Here is a 24537-nt window from a genome sequence, read left to right on the forward strand (position 1 = left end):
TCTACACCTATGACAGGACAACCCCATGCACCCCCATAGTCTGGGGTCCTGCTGGCTTGGGATCTGGTGGAGAACATGTTGAACACAAGCCAGCAATGCATCTTATGGCAATGAAAGCCAAGTTAATAAAATAAAATAATAGCTGAGACTCAGATGGAACAAAAGGAAAGGAATAAAGTCTGGAGAGGTGGTAGCACCTTCATCCTTGTCATCCAAGGATGACATCCTCACCTATACAAGGTCTCAAGGAACCTGACCTGCCTGTGAGAGTGGTCCTGTTTGAGCAGGGGGTGTACAGAAATCTCCTGAGGTCCCATCCTACCAAAACCCACCCACGACTGCATTATCTCCTGATCTGTCCTGCCCAATGTGTGTCTTGCATCTGCCGCAACACCTCAGCCCATTTCACTGTACTTCCTATCCTTTGAGTGGGCTGTCTACAGCCACAAATAATTAGAACAGTCCCCAGGCTGGCTGTGGGGCTGCTACCTTCCAGAAAAAAAGTGCTTAGTGAGGGCATGTTTTACATAGGCTTTCTGGTGTCTACTGACAGGGGAATAGGTCTGCTTTCTGGTCTCACTTGGAACAAGGGCTGATCACAGTAGGAGTGGGGGGGTAAACCAAGGCAACATTAACTCGCTCGCTGCCGTTCTTGGGACAGATGATCTCCGTCAGTCCCTCTGGTCTTGGCTGACTCAGCAGTTCTCCTGTGAATAAAGGAAAACAATGAAAACTTCTAAGCGTCAGCAAGGCAATTTTTGTTTTAGCATGCCCTTCCTCTCCCCCTCACCAGGTAAGCATCCATGAGCGACAAAGGCGAGCACTGCAAGAAGGTTTACTGGTCCTGCAGTGCAAGCAGGTCCCATACACGTAACCATGGTGAATGTCCTGAGTACAGCTTGGAGACATGCTAGTCACCACACATGTAACATCTACTATCTTTCCTGTCTCTGCTTTGAATCACTGCACACAGACTCAAGAGCTCCTTAGGAATTCATAGCATCTAGATGGAAGATTCCCTAATGATTCTCTCCCTGGGTGCATTTGCCACAACTGCCATGGGACTGCTGCTGCATCCTGTCAGGACCCTTGGCTATGCTGTACTCTGCTGAGCATGCACATCCCAGCTCCCAGCTGTCAGCTCGTCCATAATGGAGGCAATACGAGCTCTGTATTGAGTCAGTAGCAGTGGGGGGCTCTCACACCGCCTGGTATCCCTCTGTGAAGTAAGTTGCGTCAGCTCCGCTGTTCAAGTGCCAAGTTGGCAGCTCCTCACTGCTGGCACCCTTGCGGAATGTAGTTCAGGGCAAGACACAGGTCAGCACAGCGAGAGGGGAAAGCCAGTTGCTGAGATGTGCCCAGCCCTGGGGAACACTTCCCCAACAGCTCACTCAGAGCAAATCAAGTTTCCTCCTGGCTCCACTCCACAGATGACTGGCCCCAGCAAGCCAGGTCCCCCAGACATCAATATGCCATCTCCTCAGAGTAGTCCAGCTACAGTTTAGGCACCCAACAGCACCAGAAACACCTCTTGATACCTGTCTGGGAGGTAGGGTCTGCTCTCAAAGGCAATATGGGATGACCAGCAAGGGCTCAATTCTTCTGAGTGTGCCTATATGGGTGCCAAACAGACTTACCCAAGGCAGAGGCACCAGATCACAACCAGCTTGATCAGTGACTTTCTTTACAGAGGCAGGCCAGCTGTAAGTGGGCTGCAGCCACAGGTCCACACAAAACTGTCTGGACCCATCAATCAAGCAGCCACTGTGAGCTGTCCCCACTTCCACCAAAACACTCAAGACAGATGGTGCTGGGACTCCTCTATTTTTAAATGCACTTGCAATAAATTCCTCTGCTGTTAAAGAACATCAGTTGTTCTCCTTGTGTCTAGTTGCTATTGCTGGGCACCCCAGGAAAAACAGAAAAGAAATCACACTTCAAAGTACTGCTCAGCCTGTGCAGCAATAGCACAAAAGGCAGCCCCATCACGGGGCATGAAGCCCTGCAAATAAATGCTGCTTCCCTCTTCTCCTTCTCACACTGCTTCTCTTCTCACTTTCAGGAAATAGCAGATCTAAAACCCCTTGTTTTTTCCAAAGCATGTAATTTCATATCGTGAAAACAGAGGAGATGGCCTGGCAAAGAACACACACCATTCACCTTGAGAGATACCCCACTTTGTAGGGCCAGCAATTCCAGTTTGCTCCCATGGTCTACAGTCTGAATTCACATTTGGTTTGAGTATCTCCCGTCATCTCACACCTACACTCAAACCTGAACTGGCAGAGCAGCTTTTAAGTGAGGAAGACGCATCTTCCGAACCGGAAGAAATGTTATGGCATTTGCAATTCAAAGTTAAGTCTGCAAGGCAGCGTCCTCAATTACATGAGCTGTCATACTTTGAAAGCAGCATTGCACCCCATCAAGCACGTACGCCACAGGGCTCCATGTCCCAACAATTCCCAGGTTTCCAACCCCAGGCTGACTTCCACTGCAGTATTGATAACTGTACTAAAAGCACCATCTCTGAAAGATGAGTCACAAAATCAGAGCACCATTATACACTTTAAAGACAGGGCTAATATCCATTAGATCTTAAATGAGAGGAGTACAATAAGACTGGTCGGTCTGCTTGAGCCTTCATTCCTATCTTCCCACTTCAGAAATACTTAGATGGTGATTTCTCATGCAGAGAAGATTGCTGTAGGGTAAAATAGATGTCTGATTTGCAGGCAAACCCCTTGCCATGGCTCTTCAGTCACCCTCCTTTTCTTTTTGGCTTTACCTTCTCCTCTAGGCTGTTTCTGGGATAAAGATCACCTTACTCTGTGCCCAGCCACAACCAAAGCTCCTCCAGCCCCACTCCCATATCCTGCTGACATACATGCTGCTCCCCAGAAGAAAGACTTTTCTTATAATTTCTCCATAAGACATACCATGCACCAAGTGGACAGAAGGTCAACTACGCGTCCTTACTATTCCTCCCCCTTTCAGCTAAAAGATGTCCTGCTGCTTTACTATAATGTTCTCATCCCCTTCTCTTTGCAAACTGGTCATCTTTGCTGCACAAACTCATCACAATACTAAACCAGCTATAACTATCTAAATCACACCTAATATCACTACTGAAAAAGCTGGTGCAAATCCCATTGCAATATGCAATGTAATATATGCTATAACAAACTAGCATTGAGACACCCTGCTTGGATACAACTCTCCAGGCCCAGAATCTCTTGGAGGTTTCAGAAGCCTCACACTTCTATTCAGAAATTATACAAACTGTAGGGGATTATCAATAAAAGTCCTCAGGGCCACAGCAGGGTGGGAAAGAGGAGATCCAGTGAGGTATTGGACTGATTGATAGAAAAGGAAAAGCTAAGTGTGGAGGTGTTTGCTTGGTTTAATTGTTAAGTTTAAATCTAGCTGTAGCACCTCATGTCTGCAGTACTTGTTCTGCCCCTACATACAGGCTGTATTTTGGTTGCACATTCCTCTGTGAGCATGTCACAAATTTTACTGGAAACCTCAGTTCTGCCTGCCCTCTCTGAAAGGTTGCCTGCAATAGCACACACACAGCCACGAAGCTTATCTTAGTTTCAGCATGGACCTAGTTTTAAAATTAACTTCCACAGAAGCCACTAAGGTTTTAACCAAAACTCCAACTCCAGCAGACAAATCAGCATGACTAAGCTTATTCATCTGATTTAAGAGCATGAGCCTTATTTACAAGGCACGTTAATGCTGGGTACTTGCTGACCAAGGCCTGATGTTTACATGCATCTAAATCCCAGTTCAGTTGATAGCAGAGAGGCACCTGCCAAGCCTGGTTAAAAGCACCTGCAAACAGAGAGCAAATGCTTTAGAAGATGCTCCTTTTGCTGCTCCTCCATTTGCAATGGCACAAATGGTGCAGAAAAGCTGTATCTGTCCTGTGGCAGCCCTCCTGGTGTTTTGGCAGAGAAATTGGTCTCCACAACCTGGTAAAATGTGCTGCACAGCAAGTTAAGGTTGAGACACAAACCAAGACCCTATCATGAAACTACCATGGTCAGTCTGGCTGCAGCAGTAAGTTGGTTTGTAAACTCCCCCAGGCATGGGCTGAGTGAGTCATGCTGCCTGCACCATTTAAAAGAAATGTGCTACACATGGGCAGTCCCAGGGATAGGCAGGAACAAACCTTCACTCATGCCCAGTGCTCTACCAGAAAGGCCTGTTTCCTTTCAGCATTAGCCAGCTCACCTGAAGCAGGTATTTCTATGTCAGCAAGATGTTCTTCACTGCCACTGTTTTTTCCCAGAACAGACACAGGCACGCGCTCGCTCAGAGCCCATGCCACTGATCAGACCCATGCATGCTGCAAAGCACACTTCACTGGCCTTTAGAAAATACCCGTGAAATGCCAGATACCCATGACAAATCAGAGAGTTAGGAGAGAGGCTGACAGCAAGAAAAGCAAATACTGGTAGGAGTGTTTGGTTACTCCATGCTGGCAGCCAGACAAGGCCAGCTGTAAGCCTACTTGGCTGCCTAACAGAGAGGAAGGTTTTGCATGCAGGAAGAAAATCCCACCTAGACCATTTGCCTTTACGCAGGTCCCACTGCAATGGCTGTGCTAAGTGGCCTACGGTTCCCCATTCATGTATCAAGAATCTGCTGCAAGGGCATAGGGATGAGATACTCTACTCCGGCCTGTCATGCCATCTCCTCTCCCTCAGAGCTCCCAGGAGAACACATTTGCACAGTATCAGCCTGATGATGTTTATAATTTTTATGCTGTCATTCCTGCTGTCAGGATTTGGGCCCCATTGGGACAACCAGTCAGCAGTGGATGAGCAGGACCTGGCTCTGGCTCTGTGGTCTTGCTTCTCTCTCTTCAGTCTGCTAGGGACCTTGAAGAGATATTGCTCATGCTTCACAACATGAGGAATGGAGGGCATGAGAGCCAAAACCAAGCTGCTCCTACACCTTGTCCTGCTTCAGCACTGACCGACCCACTTACTCCACCATATATCCCAGAGCTGCTCCAACCAAGGACACACTGGTTTTTGCAGCCTCAGTGCTCATATGTTCTCTTACCCTAAATCCCTTCTCACTCTTCCTCCGTGCTGAAGGGTTTCCAATACAAACCACTGCAACTGTGGTTGACTGGAGACAGACTTTACATCTCAGCCTCAACTGCTTCTCTGTCAAGCCTCCTTTGACTAATCTTTGCTTGTGACATCTCTCAGCATAGCACTCACCAGCCATGCCTTCAGAACAGTAGAGAACAGAACACTTCAACACTGCCTGCATACCTAAAGCACGTGTCCCATGCTTGGTTTCCAACAGCAGTTGGACAACAGGGCTCACATGAGAGCTCTGGGTCTCAGAACACCCCTCTGTGTTGCATGCAGTGCCATCCTCTTTCATCCATACAACTGCAAAGAAATTGGGGTTGGAGAAGCTACAGCTTCTGTGCCCAGCTGTTTGTTAAGGTTCAATAGCTGGAGCACTTACACAATTACATCAAAGCTGTCACAGAGGCAGGGTGAGACGAATAGCCATGTGCACAGATTTCCCCTTCTGCTTTAAGTGCAGGAAACACCCTCACACACTAGGACTCTGCAGCCAGCTCTACAAGAAATCTTCCAGGAGTCTTGGCAGAAGAAAAGGGAAGGAGATGGTGTCTCACAACAAGCCTGCTTCTACTCCACGCCATTTAAATCTTGTCTTTGCCACTCTCTGCTTAGATGAAACTAATTACTTGCTTTATACAAATGTTGCTGTGCATGACACACAAGCTTATTCTCAAGCACTGTGCACAGAAAATACTGCTCTGTACTGGTATGAATTTTTAATATGCTCCTTGCAGCACTGCCGGCATGTCACGCACAAAAATATTCCCCAGAAAGATAGAACACTGCACTTGATTTATTTCTGGAGTCCTGAGTGACCTTATCTACCCAGCCTGCTTGAGGCAGAGGGCTGGATAGAGACCTCCAAGTTAGGATTTAATTTTTTTCTCACTGAAGGCTATTCTCCTGGCTACAAATATAGCAAAAAAAAAAAAAAAAAAAAACACAAAACCAAAAACCAACCAACCAACCAAAAAAAAAAAAAAAAAACCGAAAAAGAAGCTGAAAGCAGAGACATCACAAAAGGGAGCAGAACAGAGTGCAATGCACATTATGAACAAAAGTTTCATAAGCCTCATGTTGCAGTCCCCAGTCAAAGGAGCTTAGAACTAGCAAACAAAAACAACAACAAAAATCGCAGCCTGTCAAAGAGCCTTAGTGGGAGAGACTGCTGTCCAAAAAAGGCAACAGAAAAGAAAAACTGCTGGTAAGCACTGATCACAACAGCAGGCTGGTGAGCAGAACCACCCATCAGGTACAGCACATACTCAGGAACCAATGAGCCTGGGATTTGATATCATTTAAAAAGAAAGGGAAGGCTTGAAAACAAAAAGAAAGCTTGCTCTGGAAATGTGGAGTGGGAAAGGCAGCCATCTGCAAGGCAGAGAACTAGCCTGAAGAGGTGAGTCCCCAAGACCAGAAGCTGATAGCACAGAGAATAGCATGTGGAGAGCAAGAGTTAGAGCTTTCCAAAATATGCAAAAGGAACCGATTTCTCCTTTGAAGGGTTCAAGACTGAAAACACCAACAGCTTCCTTGAGCAGAGAGCAGTCTCCTGTGGCTGCCCAGCTCCAATCTAGAGCATCACAACTGCTAGAGGGGCAGACTCAGCCTTGGGGCTACTGGCTGATCCAAGCACTGGACAACTTTCCAGTTCCAGCATCAGCCATCTCTCAAGCCAGCACCTCATCTCTAGGCCTCACAACTCTGACTGTGGACATATATATGGCTCACCTGGCATACTTCCCCCAGATGGCTGCATGGGAAATTGTCTTCTCAAGTCTATTAAGTCATGTGAGGTGAAAGAAACACAAAACAACCTCTGGAAACAGACAGCAGTGCTTTTCAGCTTGGAGCTGACAGGTCAAGCTTTAGAACCCAGAGCTGCAGTCCTCCAGGCCAGGAACCCCAGAGGTGCTGCAGAAGCTGAGCTCTGCTCAGCTCAAGGCCAGGCAGCTTTTCCCACAGCAGCTGAGATCACCCCACACTTTACCTCCTACCCAAGGAACTGCCAGGCTAATCACCCTGGCAGGAAGCCCAGGGCTTCGCTAAAGGCTAGCGTGCTCTGCAAGGCCTGTCCAGGAGACACAGGCAGACAGATGCTGCATCGGGCAATCATTAAGTCTATTTTCTGCCACTCCGGGAAGGGGAGAGTCACACAAACACCAGCTACAGTCGAAAGGCTTAAGAGGGTTAAATATCCTCCTTCTTCCACAAGTCATTATAGGGTCAGCTAGCTCTTAACCTATCACTGTCACAGCAGAAGAGGACATTGACACACCTGAACATTTGCAAAAGCTCTGGGGAAGCCCTTGGCACTGGACCGAGCATACCTTTGTGTGGAGAACTTGAGTGGAAAGTGTTGTGGATGTTCGACTCAACAGCTACAGAAGGTTGATTACTCAAAATATCAAATTACAACTCATACACTAATTTTCTCCTCATGAGTTATTTGAGACCATCCCTTACCAGTGTGGCAGTACAAGGCTTCCAAGTATAAAACTTGGAAAACTCTATGTTTGTCCCAAAACATTAGTTAATTATATTTTTCTCAGGCACACAGAAGTTATAGTTAGAACTGGAAATCAATTAAAAGCAAATAAAAAAACTCCTTACATTCCCCAAACCACACAATTTAGTACTTCCCATCTGCAGACTCACAAACACAAATGCAGAGAGCAGTAAATGATCAAAACAGTTTCGTTAAAATAACTCCAGGGGCAGCCATGGAAGTTTGAGCCTTCTGTCTCCTGGAAGTACAAAATGAGCAGTTCTGAGAAATAAAAGATGGTTGTCATCTAACCTATTCAGAAACCAGTGTGGGTAAGTGATCTACCATCAATGTGGCTGCACAACGAATGCAACTTCTCTCTCCTCCTTCCACAGTCCATGAGATACTGAGTGCAGACAGCATTTATGCCAGGTAACACTGACATCTCAGCAAATTGCCATGAGGAGAGAGGGCTGTGACTTTTGACACCACTGCTCCTTCCAAAAAGATGAGGAAAGGGGATAAACAAGATGCGATTTCTCCACTCTGTTTCATCAAACTCAATATATTTCAAATAGTATTTCAGCTTGAGTATCTTCCCTTGTCCAGCTTCATCTCTACCTATTCTGTTGGGCACTCCATCTTTCTTCTCCCTGTGCAGTAGGGAAGGTGGGAACAAGCCATCTCTTCCCATTAGTGACCAGAGCTGACAATGGAGGAAGGACGTGACCAAAGGGGACAAGCAACCAGCACAAGATAAAAGTCTTAGAAAAATGAGAGGGGGCACTGGGGAAAAACTGAGAAAATAAAATATCCTTCAAATTGCTGAATGTCCTTCTAATATCTGAAAAGCTTCTTGAATTGGTAGGCTGCAACACAGTACTTTCTGATAACTGCAATACAAAGCCATGAAAAATTGATTTGCTTCATTAACATTTTAGGACCTTATTAGCTGGAATGAAATTGACTGTCAAGGCATTTTAAGGGAGAGTCATGGTGTAATGAGCTCAGTGCGAATTATCCTCATCCCAGAATAGAAACAGGCCTGTCACTGAGTAACCAGGCCCAGAATCTACCTTTTGGTTATTTTTAATTCCACCCCTTCAGCCCTATCTGCCATAAGCACTTTCCCAATCTGCCAAAGCAAGGCATCAGCTGGAGAGAAAGCTGCAGCCAGCCCCAACCTGTCCTCACCCAGTAACAGCAAGGGACAACTGCACACAGAGCATCCACCTGAACACGAGACACCACTGGCTGCAGACAGTCCAGACAGCAACAATTCCCATCAGTCTCAGCCCATCTTTCCAAACATTTCAAAGTAATTTCAAAGCTATTACTCCCCCATCACAAAGGAGATGCTGACCCTTCTTTTATCCAGATGATCAGCACACCGCAGGTCCAACTAAATGGAAAAAAAGCAGTTTGAAAGAGTTCCCAAAGCCATTACTATGATAAACAGTTAACAGGCAGGGTTCACTGAAGTCTGCAGGGAGTACCAGGACTGGTCACCATCCTGCTACCTCTGTCTCTCTGCTTGGGTCACAACACATTAATAGGTGGCCATGTGAAAAGCCAGCCCCCAGAGCAGGCCGTACAAGACTCAGTCCCACTGACTTCTAGCCTTATGCAACTGATGAGGCCGGGCCAAGACTCCATCTGCCCTTCTGCTAACTTTAGAGAATTAGCCAAGTCTGCAAGACACTTTTCCTCGCAATAGTCTAGCAACTAATACTGCACCCTGAACTGGCTGATTGTTTCCTGCCTGCTCCAACACAAAAACTAGAAAGCCTCAATGCAGGTGAGGAAAAGCAAAAGGAAGCACCTGACAGAGACTGCAGATGGCTGCAACGCAAGGGTTCACAAGCAGACCAGACTGGCAAAGTGTCTTCAAGCATTGCTAAAGAGACAAATCCACCTGCTGATGACAGACTAAGGCTGGGAGAGCACTTGGGACAATTTTTTTTCCCTGTTGGCTTACTCCTTCCTCACAAGACGCATGCCATGGTCGAAGGTAGGATTCTGGCTATGAAGTCCCTCTTCTAGAAGCTGACCGGTGTCCAGCTGGGAAGTGAAAAACCTGGAGTTCTCCCTTGTAGTAACCTTTTACACTCTAGCACAGCATCCTTTCTTCCTTTTTATTTTTTTTTTTAAATTTACTTGCCTTTTGCCAGCCAAGCAAAAGGAGAACAAACCAAAACACACATACAAGACTTGTGTTTACGTGTGCTGCCCAACAGTTTTTTCTGAAATTAAATGAACTCCTCTCTGGGTAAAAGTAACTTGATTCCATGAGTTGCTGTTGCCTTAGGGCCATTCCAAGGTTTCAGTGTGTTTTGCAAACTGAACTGGAAGCAACTGTATTTTCAAACCTGTTGCGGTAAGTATTCTTTCCCAGATCACTTAAGGTGAGATGCATGTGCAATACCCCTCTGTAAAGCTATTCTGGTCACCCTAAAACACTCGCTGTTCATCAGGACAACCACAGTCCACTTAAACATAGGAACATTGTTTTTTTACCCTTCAACATCGACTGGTCTAAGGAGAAAAGTCTTAACACCATAGGTTCTGCTCATACTCAAATCAAGTGTTTTACCTGGTTATTGAACCAACTTGAACTCATCCCTGTTGTAATCTATCAACTAACTTTGTACTGAAGTAATTTTACTGGGGAATTTGGTTTATGCATGAACATAACAAAATTTATTCTAGGCTCATGCTTAATTGGAACAAAATGCCTCCACCGCACTTTTCCTTCAAAGCTATCCACTTTCTACAAAGTAATAACTAACCCCACACTACATGCTGTCCGCAGGTATGGCTTTAGCTGACCAGGAAGCTGCAGGATCAGAGAAGTTTCCTTAATTACAAGGACATCAGCTATAATTTCCTTATATGCATATCTTTTTTTCATTTACACTCTAGTTTGTTAAGTGCATCCTTAGTCAAGTGTTTCTTCCTTGTGAGACTGAGTGTGATGTAGATTTGCATCAAGCTATATGGCTAAAATCAGAGGGAACAGAGCACCAAGACCAGTGGCAAATTCTCCTCTTGGTCTCATGCATAATGCCACAATTAAAGCACTGCTGGTGCACATGGAAGTGCCCAAGCAGCACTCCACAGAGCTCAGAGCCTGAGTCTCCCTATGCCAACAGAGGTGGAAAACTCATTTTTGTTTTGAATCTACTCTATTTGTTTGGTTTAATGTATCTTTTGTTATTACCAAAATTGCTGTCTTTGAAATTTGAGTGACCTGCTGGCTTTCTCTTGCTCAATGATAGGACATCCTTTTACTGGACATAGGTCTATCCTTTTACTATTAACAGCTTTTACTTGTTCCCTTTTCCAGAGGGGATGAGAGCTAATATTTTGATTTTTCTTTTCTTTTTGTGTTGATTTTGGATTCCTTAGCATTTCCAATAATTTAACCAGTCTTTTCTGAACACTCTCATTCCCCAATATCCAAACCGATGACAGCCAACTAAAAGCTGTAAATCAATGCAGTAGCTAGCTTTTTCTTACAAATACCTTTTTCCCAAGGAAAATTGCTTATTTATGAACTTAATATTATAGATTGTTTTATTATCTCTGCTGAGACCAATTCTTATGGCTTTTTATTCTACCACTGGAATGACTCCCAGTGAGAAGTCATGTGAAAACAGAAACAATAGCTTTGCTACTTAACTCTTACAGAGTACATTGCCTGCTAAATGCCATCTGGTATGGGTTCTCAGTGCCCAAAAGGCAACTGCAGCATCCATCTTTGCTGTTTAAAAATCGCTTCTATGGTAGTCATGTTTGTTACTGAAACAGGAAGGAGCTATGGGGCCCAGAAAGAACTCATCAGCCTCCCAGGGAGGCAGCAGTACTGCCAGGAGAACATTTAACTCCTCCACCATTTCTTCTACCCCCCTGCACCTTTCCAGGAGCTGCCAGTTTCCTCATAGGGAACTCTGTCCCAAAGCTCAGCTCTCTCCTGGTCCCCTATTTGTGCTGTAAACCAGTATTACTTCCAGATTTCCACCAGGTGGATAACTCTGAGGCACTTACTCACCAGTGTCATTGTAACACAGCCCTGACCCACCCCTCCTTCAGATGTTTCATCAACTCACCTCAACTGCAAGCTTACTGGCTCTCCTCTGGATGGGATCTGTCTTGGGGAGAAACCACCTTAAAACTTCCCAGTCATCAACTTACACTGACCAAAAAGGAGACTCAGGGACATCTTAAGCATACACTGGAGATATCCCAAGAGTGAGGACTACTGGGATTGAAAAAAAACCAGGAAGCAGCAGGATTCTTGCTCTCAAACACCATTCAGTGCCAGAGTTCAGGTCCCCAACCAGGCTTGCTCCGAGGGGAGGTGAAACAGCTCAAGAGGTGGCTACTACCAGAAAAGTGGGAAAAATGCTGGCATACAGAGGAGAAAAGGATATATTTCAGAGCTACTCAGAGTTCACATGCTGTTTTAGACAGTGCACTTTCCACAATAAAATGGCAGAGCAACAGCCAAAGAAATAAGGTAAATCACACAAACTGTATGTCATTACCATCACAAGAGAAGTAAATGCTGCACCTTGTCCAGGACCACAGTGTGTTCTGAGATGCAGGAGGCCCTACAGGACTACCAGTGTTTTGGACACAGAGGGTTAAAAGGGGGAGTACAAACCAGATTGGACTAGATTGCCCTTTCCTTCTCTCCACCACCACCAGAGGTTTGCTCTGTGAGAGAAAATTCCAAGAGAACAGACCTACGAGCTACTTCTGTCTGTGCATGTAAGGATTTTGCATGCTTGGTGCTACTGGAAACGTGTCACACAGCTCTGGACTTCACCAGCAGCCGCCTGGGAGCCAGACAGAGGTGCCTGTCTCCCTCCTTCCTCAGCTGGTTCCCTCCCACCTCCCTCAGTCTCCTGCATTTTGTTCTTAAACACTCAAGCCAGAAAAACAGTCCTCCAAGCAGGGAAAAGCTTTATTAAAATGACTTCCGATTAAAAACGAATTTTAAATCCTTTTGTGATGATGAGCAGATTATCTGCATCATGCTGCATTATGCAACTGAGAATAAAGCAGCACAGAGCAAGGGGTAAAACTGCCGTCTCCAGCAGAATCATAATTCTGTGGGCAGTTCTCAGTTCCAACACTCACCTGCAAGATTCAGATGGGACTGGGTGCACTTGGTACATGCCAGGAAGCAGAATCATGCATGAAACTTACATGATTCAGCAGCTGCAGAGCAGAGGCTGTTTTGCAACATGGCTTTCAACCAAAGGTGCTGTTTCAGGGAAAGACAGACACTAAATGCTTCAGGAAGCACAGCTAAAAGTAATGAACTCTGACCTGGAGCCTGGGCATGGGCCTGCCATAAAACTTGACAACTTGGGATCCCATACAGGCAATAAACTAAAGGCTGGTCAAGAACCGCCCTCAAGCTGCCCAACCTCACTACAAGGACCACGCTGCCACCCTCGTGCCTGGGGGAAGGTGCAGCCATGCACTGAGTGAACAGCCACACTGCTCAGCTTCCCCCTAGCCAAAGACACCTGACCACACTTGCACAGTGGACAGCTTTTAATGGGAAGCACAGTTTTAGCATCTGCAAAGTGCTGGGCCAGAAATCCAAGTCACAGATTCAGAGCCGACCTACTGCACTTCCCAAAATGGTCCATTAAGCATCTCCTCTCATCACACCCTCTTCAACCCAACGGCTGGTTGGGGGGAGTTTCTTTAATTTTTTTTAAACTTTTTTTCTTTTTTTAAATCAGATCCCTATGTGAATCACTAAACTGAACACAATCTTACCATGTCCGGCAACATTTTCTTAACATTGTGTTGAACTTGACTGCAGGCACTCAAAAATGTGCATGTGTGTACCTACATAACATGCTAAACACTCTTTTGTCAGAGAAGAAAGATGTGATTTATTTCAAAGGACAAAGAACAAGTTAAAAATAACAGAGAGCTTCAAAAGCTTTGTGGTAGTTTTCCATTACAAAAGACACAGATAAAAGTGATTTTTTTTTCTGATCCCAGGGGAAGGTTCCCAAACTTTTCTTTCATCCAAGGAAGTCTTCACTTTGGCTGAGCCTTTGAGGCACAAATACATTGGCTAGGAAAAGATGTACACAAGACTCAACTCTTGATTGTTTATTTCAGCATCTCACCCTAGCAAGGCTCCAAGCTGACCACAGCAGCCACTTGCTGAGCTGAATTATTTGCCTATGCAAGCATCAGTTAAGATCTTGCCAAAATCCAGTAATGATCACCTGAGAACCCGTAGGGCTCCCTCTGGGCACACACATGCTCCTCTGAGAAATGACAAACTTCTCGCTTACTCAAGGTGCCATGAAAATCTCGCCAATGCTGAAACACAGCATGATCCTTCACGTGACAGTATGAGCGAGACTCCCCGCCCAAAACTCCTGAAAGTACATGTTCAGGTACGCAGATCTGATTGGACCTTTTAGTGAGGACAAAGCACACTGGAGTTTCATTACCTACATAACCCTCTGGCACCATCATGAACCTGAATAAAAGCACCTGGAGATGACCAAAGTTTCAGAGTGAGGCTCACATTGCCTCTATTTTCACCCACTGAACATTTCTACAGAACTGTCCACCAGAAGTTAAAATGATGCTAAAGTAAGAAATAAATTCTTGCTCAGCAGATTTCTGGGATATTGAGGTCAGCAAAAAAAGGTGTCTCTTCCCAAAATCCCAGTTGTCTTCCTTCACTCCATCTCAATATGAAAGCAGGCGTGGGATGTTCAGAAACAAGTCAGAAGGCTGTTGAAGCAGAGCAGTCAGCTATAATCAAGTATGAGCTTGAACCTCCACAGAGAAAGTTTTAACAAAGGAGATGGCTTAAAAAACACCCAAACAAATAAAAACCCAAACCCAAAATGAGTAAGGAAGTTGGAAATCTTGAATTATATTCCTGACACCAAGAGCTCAAGGTGCTCAGCAGGGCATGATTCCACCAGTGCATTTTTCAGGCAGGGATGGCTCAGTCCTGGTCCTAACAGTGTACAGTAAAAGGTCCATGAATTAAAGAGACCTGTGAAACCAGAGGCTTGACTGGTTCCCATGTAAGCCTCTCATTGCGTCTGCTCCTTTGGTTCCAGCCAAACATCTCTCCTATACTGTCCTCCCAGAATTTGGAGGATGAGTGAAGTAGTGGTATGTGTGTGTGTTAAAATCCATCACCACTGCCACTCACTACATCTACAAGATGTTGGAGAATTTCAGAGCCATTGAAGCTCTGAGCCCCAGAGACCCTATACTGAGTGGGCAGGGCTCAAGAGAGCTGAGCAGGGCTGTAAAGGAGGGCCCCGACACAGCACTGGCACATGCTCAACATGAGCAGGCTGCCCTCAGAGCCCTGAAGCTGCAGCACAGCCGCCTGACTTCACAGAAACAAATTTCTTCTTTCACACTGCAGCCATCACTTAGTGCCCAACCAAAATAGATTTAAGCTGTTCTGTAGTAAAAATAACAGCGACCAAGAAACATTATGTCAGATCACAGGAAGGGGAAGCTCTTTTTTGTTAGATTTTCTAAATTTAGCCACTTTGATATACCAGAGTCATATGGATATGAGAATCTTCCAAATCTAGTGCATGCATCACTGTCTGAAATAAGAGCACGAAAATCTCTCGGACAAAGAAAGAGGCTGTTCAAAAGGAAGGTTTAGAGAAATGCACAGGGAGCTGAAAACTCATCTGATTATGCAACGAGTGTAAGTAGGCCTGGTGCTTGCTGCCGACTCCCTGGTTTGGAAACCTGCCACCAAGAACCCTCTGCTTCAGCACATTCAACCCCATCCAGCAGTTCTGCCTATAACATTGTGGTGGGTTAACTCTGGCTGGATGCCAGGTGCCCACCAAAGCCACTCTATCACTCCTTTCCTCAATGAGACAGGGGAAAGAAAATACAGGCTCACTGAGATAAGAGCAGGGAGAGATCACTCACCAATTGCTGTCATGGGCAAAATAGACTCGACTTTGGAAAATTTAATTTTTTACCCATCAAATCAGAGAAGGATAATGAGAAATAACCCAAATCTTAAAACACCTCTGTCCTATCCAGTCCTTCTTCCTCTGCTCAACTTCACTCCTTTTTGCCTCCTGATTTTCTCTACCTCCTCCCTCTCCAGTGGCACAGAGGGTCAGGAATGGGGTCTGCAGTCAGTTCATCATAGATTGTCTCTGCTGCTCCTTCCTCCTAAGGGAAGGACTCCTCAGACTTTTCCCCTGCTCCAGTGTCGGGCCCCTCCCACAGACTCTAGTTCTTCACAGACTGCTCCAGCAAGGGCCCCCCACAGGGTCTTAAGTCCTACCAGCAAACCTACTCTAGCATTGGCTCCTCTCTCCATGGGTCCATAGGTCCTGTCTGAGGTCTGCTTCAGCACAGGCTTCTCACAGGATCACAGCCTCCTTCAGGCATCCACCTGCAACTGCTGCTGCAAGAGGGTTTGGTTTTTTTCCCCTTTTCATATGTTATCCCACAGGTACTGCCACCACTGCTGATGGGCTTGGCCTTGGCCAGTGCTGGGTCCGTCTTGGAGGCATCTGTCAGAGAGACGGGAAGCTTCCAGCAGCTTCTCACAGGAGCAAACCCTGTAGGGCCCCACTCCCGCTACCAAAACTTTGCCATGCAAACCCAGTGCAAAAATACAGCCACACACAGCAAGGGGGTAAGAAGCATCATGCAGACCAGGAGAGGAAACACACAATCTTCCATCTCTTCCCCTCACTGCAGTAGCACAGACATATAATAAAGGATATGTTTGTCCATCTTCCCCTGCCTGGAATGTCCTGGAAATGCGGAGAGGTCCACCTGCTTGTTTCTCTCTGAACACAGCATGCTGGCTTCCTGAAGACACAGTCCAGATGAGGCTTCCCCAAGAAAGCCAACCCATCCAAAAGACTACCCAGGGAATACTTTGAGCCAGAACTGATTATTGCAGCTCTCACTGCTTGTTTCTAGTTGGGCTGCTCAGCAATACAGTGGTGCAAGACGGAGCGACTCAAGAAGTTCAACAGTGGGACAGAGGCTGGCTGGCTCAAAGCCCACATTAAGGCAGCAGAGGCCAAGCCAGCAGCTGTTCTCTCAACCTACAGCGCACTTTAAAACCATTTTAGACCAAGAAACAGCTCCCTATCATTGAGTGAGAGTTTGGCACCACACAGCTCCTGCTCAGTCAGACACCGGTTTGTCTGGATTTGCAATTTCCCATGCCCTTTGGCTACTCCCGGCTGCGTCTGCAATTTGCAAGACGCCTTCCGTACACTCAAAGGTGTGCAGAGCAGCCCGGCTGCCACCCTACTGCCACTTCTGCTCCAGCTCCTGTGCATCTCCTCATGATTAAATCACCCTGCTAAGGAAGGTAATCGCTCCTGTGAGCCACTCACAGCTTCACAGATGAAGAATTACCAAAATAAGGGGACAAGTAAGTTATGTAGCTGCCTCAAGTCCCCCTTTGGTCCCATAGAGACAAGGTCCCAGCTGTTCGGCTCTTTTGGGGAGAAAATAAAGAGTTCTACATAAACAATTTGAACTGTTCCCTATCACACATCACAATAAATACAGCTGCAGATTATTAAACATTGAGGATGTAACCCTGAAAAGTGCAAAGATCAGCAATTTGACAGACAATCATGCTATTTTCCCCATAATGTAGTAAAAGAGAACATGTGTACAGACTGGTGAGTTACACACAATATAAATACAGAAAGAGGGTGGAAAGATAAAAATTCAAGTGTCAGGAGGGTCAATATGAGAGGACTGATTATCAGAATGGGTATTTATCACCAGCCATCACTCCATCTCTTTGTACTTCATTCTTTACTGATCTCAATTTATCTGAGAATTTGAATGAGAGATGAAAATCCAACTGTTCAGACATGGGCAACAGGAATATTTAGAGTAAAAGACTGATGTCAGGCAGCCAGTCTCAGACAGAGGTCCCTGTCTCTCTGTCCTCCACTGTACAGCCTGCACACATTTCAGCTCTGCAAATTGCTAAGTTCTAACACTATCTGTTCAGAGAAAAACTGCTTGCCATGCATACCTGACTGCTGTGTTTAAGAAAGAGGCCACAGGGAGTGGAGAAGTTACTAAATAGCCAGCAACAGAGTTCCACAACAACAGCTAGAGAAGCAGCAGGGTTCTGCTGCACCAGGTACACTCGTGGTCTGTGCTGCAGGACAATTTTGCAGTTCTGCTGTGTCCATCATAAACTTTCAGAAACAGCATGACAAAGATGCCTTTTTCTTCTGCTGCAAGAAGCTCATCCTCTGTATGTTGCCCATGTAGCTGGGGTGGAGGGAGGGGGTTGGGTCTTCCTGAATATGAGCACACTTGTTTTGCAATAAGTTTGGGACAAATCAGCCCTTCTACCAGTTCTCTGCTCCCAACCTTGCATTGATGCAGAAGAACTAAACACACTGTACATGTCTCTCAAAGTTAAGCAAGGCCAAATCACTGTACGTCTTCAATATTTTTCCACTGTGTGGTTCCATGGGGCAGAAATCACTAGACACATTGGATGCAAACTAGGTCAAGCACCGCTGTCTCAAACTCTGCAGATTTTGATGCTCTGGAAACCATGGCCATTTAATTTTTTAGAGAGTTCATCGACAACCGTACCCTACTGCAAGGGCAGGATCTGTCCCCTATTAGATACCATTGCTGGAGAGAAAAACACCTGCTAAAAATGCAAAGAACATGCTCCAAGAGGAATTCAGCACACAGACTGGAAAGTTACTATGCACAGATAATTCAAGAAACAACTCTTGATTGAAGTGTGCTATAATCTTGTATTCTGTTAGGACAAAAACCTACAATATTCATTTTATCACCAGTCATTTGTGGGCATGAGGCCCATAAATCCCTGTCCTACCACTGTTGTACCTTTGTTTTGTTCCTGTCACATTGCAACAGGAAGAGACTGAAAACTCTACAGAAAAGTGATGGGTACCATGAATGAAGGAGGAAGGAGTTTTCTCAGAACAGTCTAGGTTCCCTCAGATAACACAAATAAAAATGTTTCTCTAAACTGGACTCTTGGCAAACATCACCCTAAAATTGGGTATAAGAGATACCCTAGTATTGCTTGCATAGAGTCTTGCAGAAATGCAAGAAATCCCACCACTAAAAGCCCAGCAGAAGTCTCCCATCATCTTATCAGCACAATTCAATGTATCCTAGATCAACAACAATACAGCTGCTTCCTGGAGTGTTCAAGCACCAAATCTGAGTCAGCACGTGGCAATACAAGGCAGGTCTGAACAGGATTTGAGATGGAACTTTATTTTGTGCTGAAGGTTACTTGACCTCGTTCAGTTCAGTCTGATCTTCACAAAGCACTCAGTTTAATGAACTTCCCAACGGAAGCACCTTGCTCATCTCAAAACTGTTGTTTGGTTCATGCAGAGCTTGCCATGTTCAACTGCCAATTCAAAATTAATGCTACTTTGTAAAGTCTGTAGGTCCTAGGTCATTTTCACACCCGTCCCCCAGGAATCCACAGCTAAAACCAGTAAGGAGTGTACTCAGTACACCTTTGCGTAAAGCTCAGAGCTTTTGAAAATGACCACTGTGAAAACAAAAAAACACATCTGAAATTAAGGTCTTGCTTTAAACCACAACCAACTCCAGCAGGCAAGCACTTCAGCAATCACAGCTCAGTCTGAGCACAGCCTCCATCCACTGGCCACAGATAAGTCACCCCTAACCACAGAACCTGCGTTAAGTCTGAAACCACACTACTATTGACCATGTTGGCAACCTGATCAGTGTTAGCACTGAGCTTTAGCCAGGAAAATACCACAAGTACAATATGTCTTCAGCCTCCAGCAGCCTCCTGAGGCAGAACCGTAATCCCTCAAAGATGTTCCATCTGAACATCCCAAATTAAATTTCTCCCAAAGCCAACCAGCCATTTTTTTTCACAGGTCTTGCACACCCCAATCTCAGTTCTTACATCTGGTTCCCCAGAAATAAACTGCTAGAGGACAAAACTCTCCCAGCTGGTCTAGCTGGAACAAAGGCCACATTCACACAGGTGACCTTGCCATCCAAGACTGTAAACTTCATCCACGCAAGAGCTTCTAAAAACATCACGGCCTCCTCATCCTCTGTATAAAACAGCTCCCTCACACTGTGGTCACCAGAATCCCATCAGCTCTCCTGATGTAGGCAAGACCACCATATAAGAGACCATGGAGGCACGCTGAGATTCCTATAACTCAACTGCGTTACTTACTCAGACACAGATAAGTTCTTAGCTAGTCAAAAGCCCTGACACATTTTGTTTGCAGCAGAGGAATTTGGTGGTTATAATTCACACAGAAATCTTAGACACTCCCTTCCCACTCCTTGTCCCTACAAGGAGCTCCCTTAAAACAGGCATCCCACAAGCTCCAAAGCACCTGAGAAGGGGCGATCATATTTGGCACCAGCCAGCTTGGTTACTCTCACAGTTGTCCACATCTGTGTGACAAGCACAAATACCACAAATAAGGAGAGGGAGATAAAAGGACATAACTGATTACCTTGTATTCAACCCCCAGACCGCAATTTTCTTTACATATCTACATATCTAGAGGTTATTCTTTCTGTATTCATGATGGGGGGGATGGGGGGGAAGGTATAAAAAAATTGTACACTGATGACTTCCAAGAATTCAAACCCCACACAGGACTTTCCACTAAATAAATTTTTCTCCTTCTTCCCTGGCAAATTGCTTTCAAGAGCCAAACAAATAACCTGCACTATTAGTAGCAAATTACTAACTGGAGAGCACGCTAGGCTACCACAGTTGCCTGCTAATACTGCAAAAGCAATGCACACCACAGCTTACAGGAGAATTACCTACTAGATGCACTCTTATTTTGTTTTTAAACTGACACTGTTTTTTCACTGCTCTATCCCAATGTCAAGTAACATGTTCACGACCCCAAAAGACAACAATAATTCAGCACGGTTGGTGATTTTCCACCATCCGCTCCTGAGATGCATAAGCAGTAGGCCCCTGTAATACATGCATGTGGATCGTTCACAAGCTAAATCTAAACTAAACTTACACAGGAAAACTTTTCCCACTTCAGTGGTTGTAGAAGCAGGCATCATATCACCAGATGTGTGAGCACACAAGACAATGGATAGCATGTTTCATGACACCGGTGTCCACAGCATGCCGAAGCAGCACACAAATCAGTCCTCATGTAATCAACTGACTCCAGAGAGCAGAAAACCTACATCAACATCTTATCTCACGCTCACAGTCAGTAGCTTTTAAACAGATCTCACGCAAATCATTTGGTACCCAGCAACTCTTTTATAGGTCATTTCCTGCAAAGACAAATTTCAGCAACTGTAATAAAGAACACAAACCAAAAACACAAACCAAAAAAAAAGTAATGCGCTGAAGGCCAAGAACTCTGCTTTGCTTCACTAACCAAACCAAAAGGATCCACTCAACCAAATCTAGCATCTCCCTGGTTCAGTGATGACAGCTCAAAGTCCAGAGGCTCAAAGCCCAGAGATGACTCCCACGGGGAACAGGTCAGGGCAAGACAAGTTGTTAAGGGACAAACCAGAAGAGCTTCCCTGTACTGGAGCTGACATACCACAAAAGCTTTCTTTTCTCACAAATGCATAGAAACTTTTTGCATAAGGAAGAGGATTCTTTTGAGCAAGGAAGAGGATTTCTTCAAGCAGTGTTAAGTGTGCAAGTCGCCATTCTAATTTCAAGTAATTTTAACAAGTTTTATATTAAGAGCTTTAAAATAAAAGCCCCCAAACACACACAATACAAGGTAACCAGACACTGCAGGACAGCTTTAAGAAGGCAATTCAAAAACCTCAGCCTTTCTTCCAGCATCCACATTCACTCCCATTCCTGTGCCCTCCCAAGCTAGACGGTCAGGCACAAGCCCAAGTCTGCACTGATTACTTCAGTTCTCTCCAAAGACTGGTTCCCACATCTGTGCCCCACCAGGGACAGTCCCACGGCAGCCATCCATGCTGCATACCATACTCTTCCTCTGGCAATTTCTCAGCCTCCTCCAAGATCACAGAAACATTCATTGTCCCTTTCAACAGGTTGTTTAAATTAGAGGATGCCACAGCCACTAAACAAGAGGACCTGAAATGCTCACCTTGCAACACAGGTTAATGTGAAGCAAATCTCTAAAAATCCCTGGTAGCAAATAGGCTACTACTGTGTTTCTACACTGTTACCTATAGCAAGTCACACCAGTCAAGGTTGTCACTTCAACAGCACAGAAACCAGCTCTAGTCAGTAAACTAAATTATCCATGCTAGAGCCACAGAATGACAGTAGCTTCCCCAAGTCCAGCAACCAATCTATGCTCTTCTATTGAACCACAGGGCCCTGTTCAGCTTCATCCTGCCAGATCATCCACGGCCACAGCTCACATGGTGCTGAAGTCTTGTCCCATTGTCTCCAGTTATGCCCCAGTACTCTGCTGAAGCCACAGCCTGCAGGATAGAGTGACAACAGCCCCAAAACAGACATAAGATCTACTCTGAAAGTCAAGCAAAAAAAGACTCCACCTGCAAATGGGGAAAATAGAAGGCTGCCTGATGCTAGCATCAGGCTCTGTAACAAGCAGGTGTTGTTCTACTGCAATTGTCTGTGAAAAGAACCCCAGCTACTTAAAGCATGACTACAAAGTGGAATTAGATACCTGACATGAGCCTTTCACTGAGCAGCAACTCAGATTTTGGAGCAACCTCTGAGCCCTTCTGACAAAACCAGTCCCACCCGCTCTCGCCTCACCTTGCATTGGGTGACTCGACAGCATGACACACCATAGGATCTTCCACCTTCCTATCTCCTGACTCTATCCCAGCCACCAAAAGAGGTTATGATAGCTTTTGACTCCAATGTGGGGCTGGTGAGCATGGTTCACTTCGAATCATGAGCATAAGGGGGCCTATTTAGCCCTGCTCTAGCCATGACAGAGACACTCACAGGGGAACTACACTATGATACCTCTGTCTGTACCCCTTAAGGTGACTGGCAGTATAATCCTTGCTTCTGTTCACCCTTGATGTGGGAGACAGGCAGAGTAGAGGCTTGTGATCTCCTCCCTGCTCTGATACCTCAAGAAGGGGATAGTAAGGCAGGTGGCCAATGTGCACTTTTCTCTCCACAGGAGACCTCTTGCTAGTCTTCCAGAATCTTTCAAAGCTCCCCAATAGCTCTGGAGCATCCTTCTGGACACGGGCTGCTAGGCTCACACAGTATCTTTGCCCATGGCTTTCCATTTGTTGTCATATTTTTATTCTGTGAAAACCCACATCCACTTATCTTACTTGTGACAGCATTCTGCCCATCTTCTACGACTAACACAGACCCTGACTTTCTTATGTCTAAACTCATACATCCCCTTCACAGGCAGGAATAAAGGAAAACCACTGGTCAAACATAATCCCTCCCTGTCCAAACACCAGAAGAATCAGACATAGAACGTCAGGATACCTTGTACAAAAGACAGTCTGGAAACACACGTGGTGACCCAGACCTGGCCTAGCACAGGGCAAGGGGAAACAGCAGCAGGGCAGTTAGCAGGTGCACACGAATGCAAGCTTGGAAAATCCAGTCACATTTGTCCAAACAAAGCACACGTGTCTACTATCAGACAGATGGCAAACTATCTCCATCCCCCAATCCCAAGTCACTTAATAGCTTATGGGACATGAATAACCTAAAAGCTCTTCCATCCAGGGGGTAAAAGAACATCACATACAAATGAGAGCATTTCACAATGCCTGTGATGACCCAACTGAGGTCCTGTCATCTTGGAGAGGTGAACCATTCCTGTTGGTCACTCCAAGCAAGGATATGACTTTCTTAGGCTGGTAGGGACAGTTTTACTTATATATAGTGCATATGTAAAGAAAAAAAATATTCAACACACCGAGTTGTTATCAGCCGAGTGGATGACTGCAGCCTCAAAGCACACTGAGATTGCAGCTCAGATGCCAATTCAGTTACTATTTCACCCGGCTACAAAACTGTTTCAAACACGAAAACTTCCTTAAAAGGACCCTAACAAGGCATTTTTGTATCACTTTCATTCACTGTTTGCAATAAGCCCTCAGAACACTGAATCCAGAATCTCAGTTTTTATTTACCATTTCTATGCACAGTAGCTTGTTCCTGGAGTATTTCCATGTGTATTATTAATATTGGAAGCTATAGTGTGCAGGACAGAGAGGAAAGGGAAGGAGAGGAAAAGCAAAGATTAATTCTCAACTTGTAAACTACCTTTTTGAAGGGGATTCCAACAAAAATTTTGGATGACCAAAGAATGCACCATCAGTTTCATGAATGACGACACAGATTGCACAATCACACAGAGCCAGACGGCACTTCCATTTTTGAGCACAAATTTGGCAGTGTCTCCCCAGAAATATTTCCCTTATTAAGGTCAACTGGCTGCAAAGCACTTCTTCAGTGCAGTCCTAAAAAGCCCACAGACCTATTTAAGTATTAGGAGCATTGTAATTGCCAGGGATTTCCACTAAAAGAGCTTGGAAAGAAACATAGACATCTCCCTCACTACATATTTTTGTAACATTAAACCCATCTCTTTCCTACACCTTGTCAAAAATGACACCAACCATGATTCACTTGCGTGACAGCAAGCTTGGCAGCATGACTTTAAACATGCACACCTCCTGATCAACAAAATCAAGAGGAAAAAAAAGTCTTCAGCTTCATGAATGCCATTTAGGGGCTCCTAAACAGTCTTTTACTCATAGAGCAGACATACAGCAAAGAATATTTTAGATTAAATGCAGACATACAGACCTCCCAAGCCAAATCACAGCTCATATTTTTCATATAGTCCATATCATAGCTGGGCTAGATCTAAGCATCATCCAAGACAACAAGGA

The 24537-nt window shown here is 45.2% G+C and overlaps 1 protein-coding gene across 2 annotated transcripts in view; it reads right to left on the reverse strand.

The window, feature by feature from the left end:
- Positions 1 to 576: 576 nt before the first annotated feature.
- Positions 577 to 24537, reverse strand: part of MFHAS1 (multifunctional ROCO family signaling regulator 1) — a gene marked incomplete at both ends in the record, with an annotated part of 29405 nt that continues 5444 nt past the window's right edge. For both annotated transcript variants that reach the window (XM_082281239.1, XM_082281238.1), the window contains one exon: positions 577 to 707. In XM_082281239.1, the coding sequence (XP_082137365.1) occupies positions 577 to 707 (131 nt within the window). The remainder of the gene's footprint in view (positions 708 to 24537) is intronic.

This window comes from Coloeus monedula (genome assembly GCF_965178545.1).
Source record: "Coloeus monedula genome assembly, chromosome: 5".
NCBI classification, from domain to species: domain Eukaryota; kingdom Metazoa; phylum Chordata; class Aves; order Passeriformes; family Corvidae; genus Coloeus; species Coloeus monedula.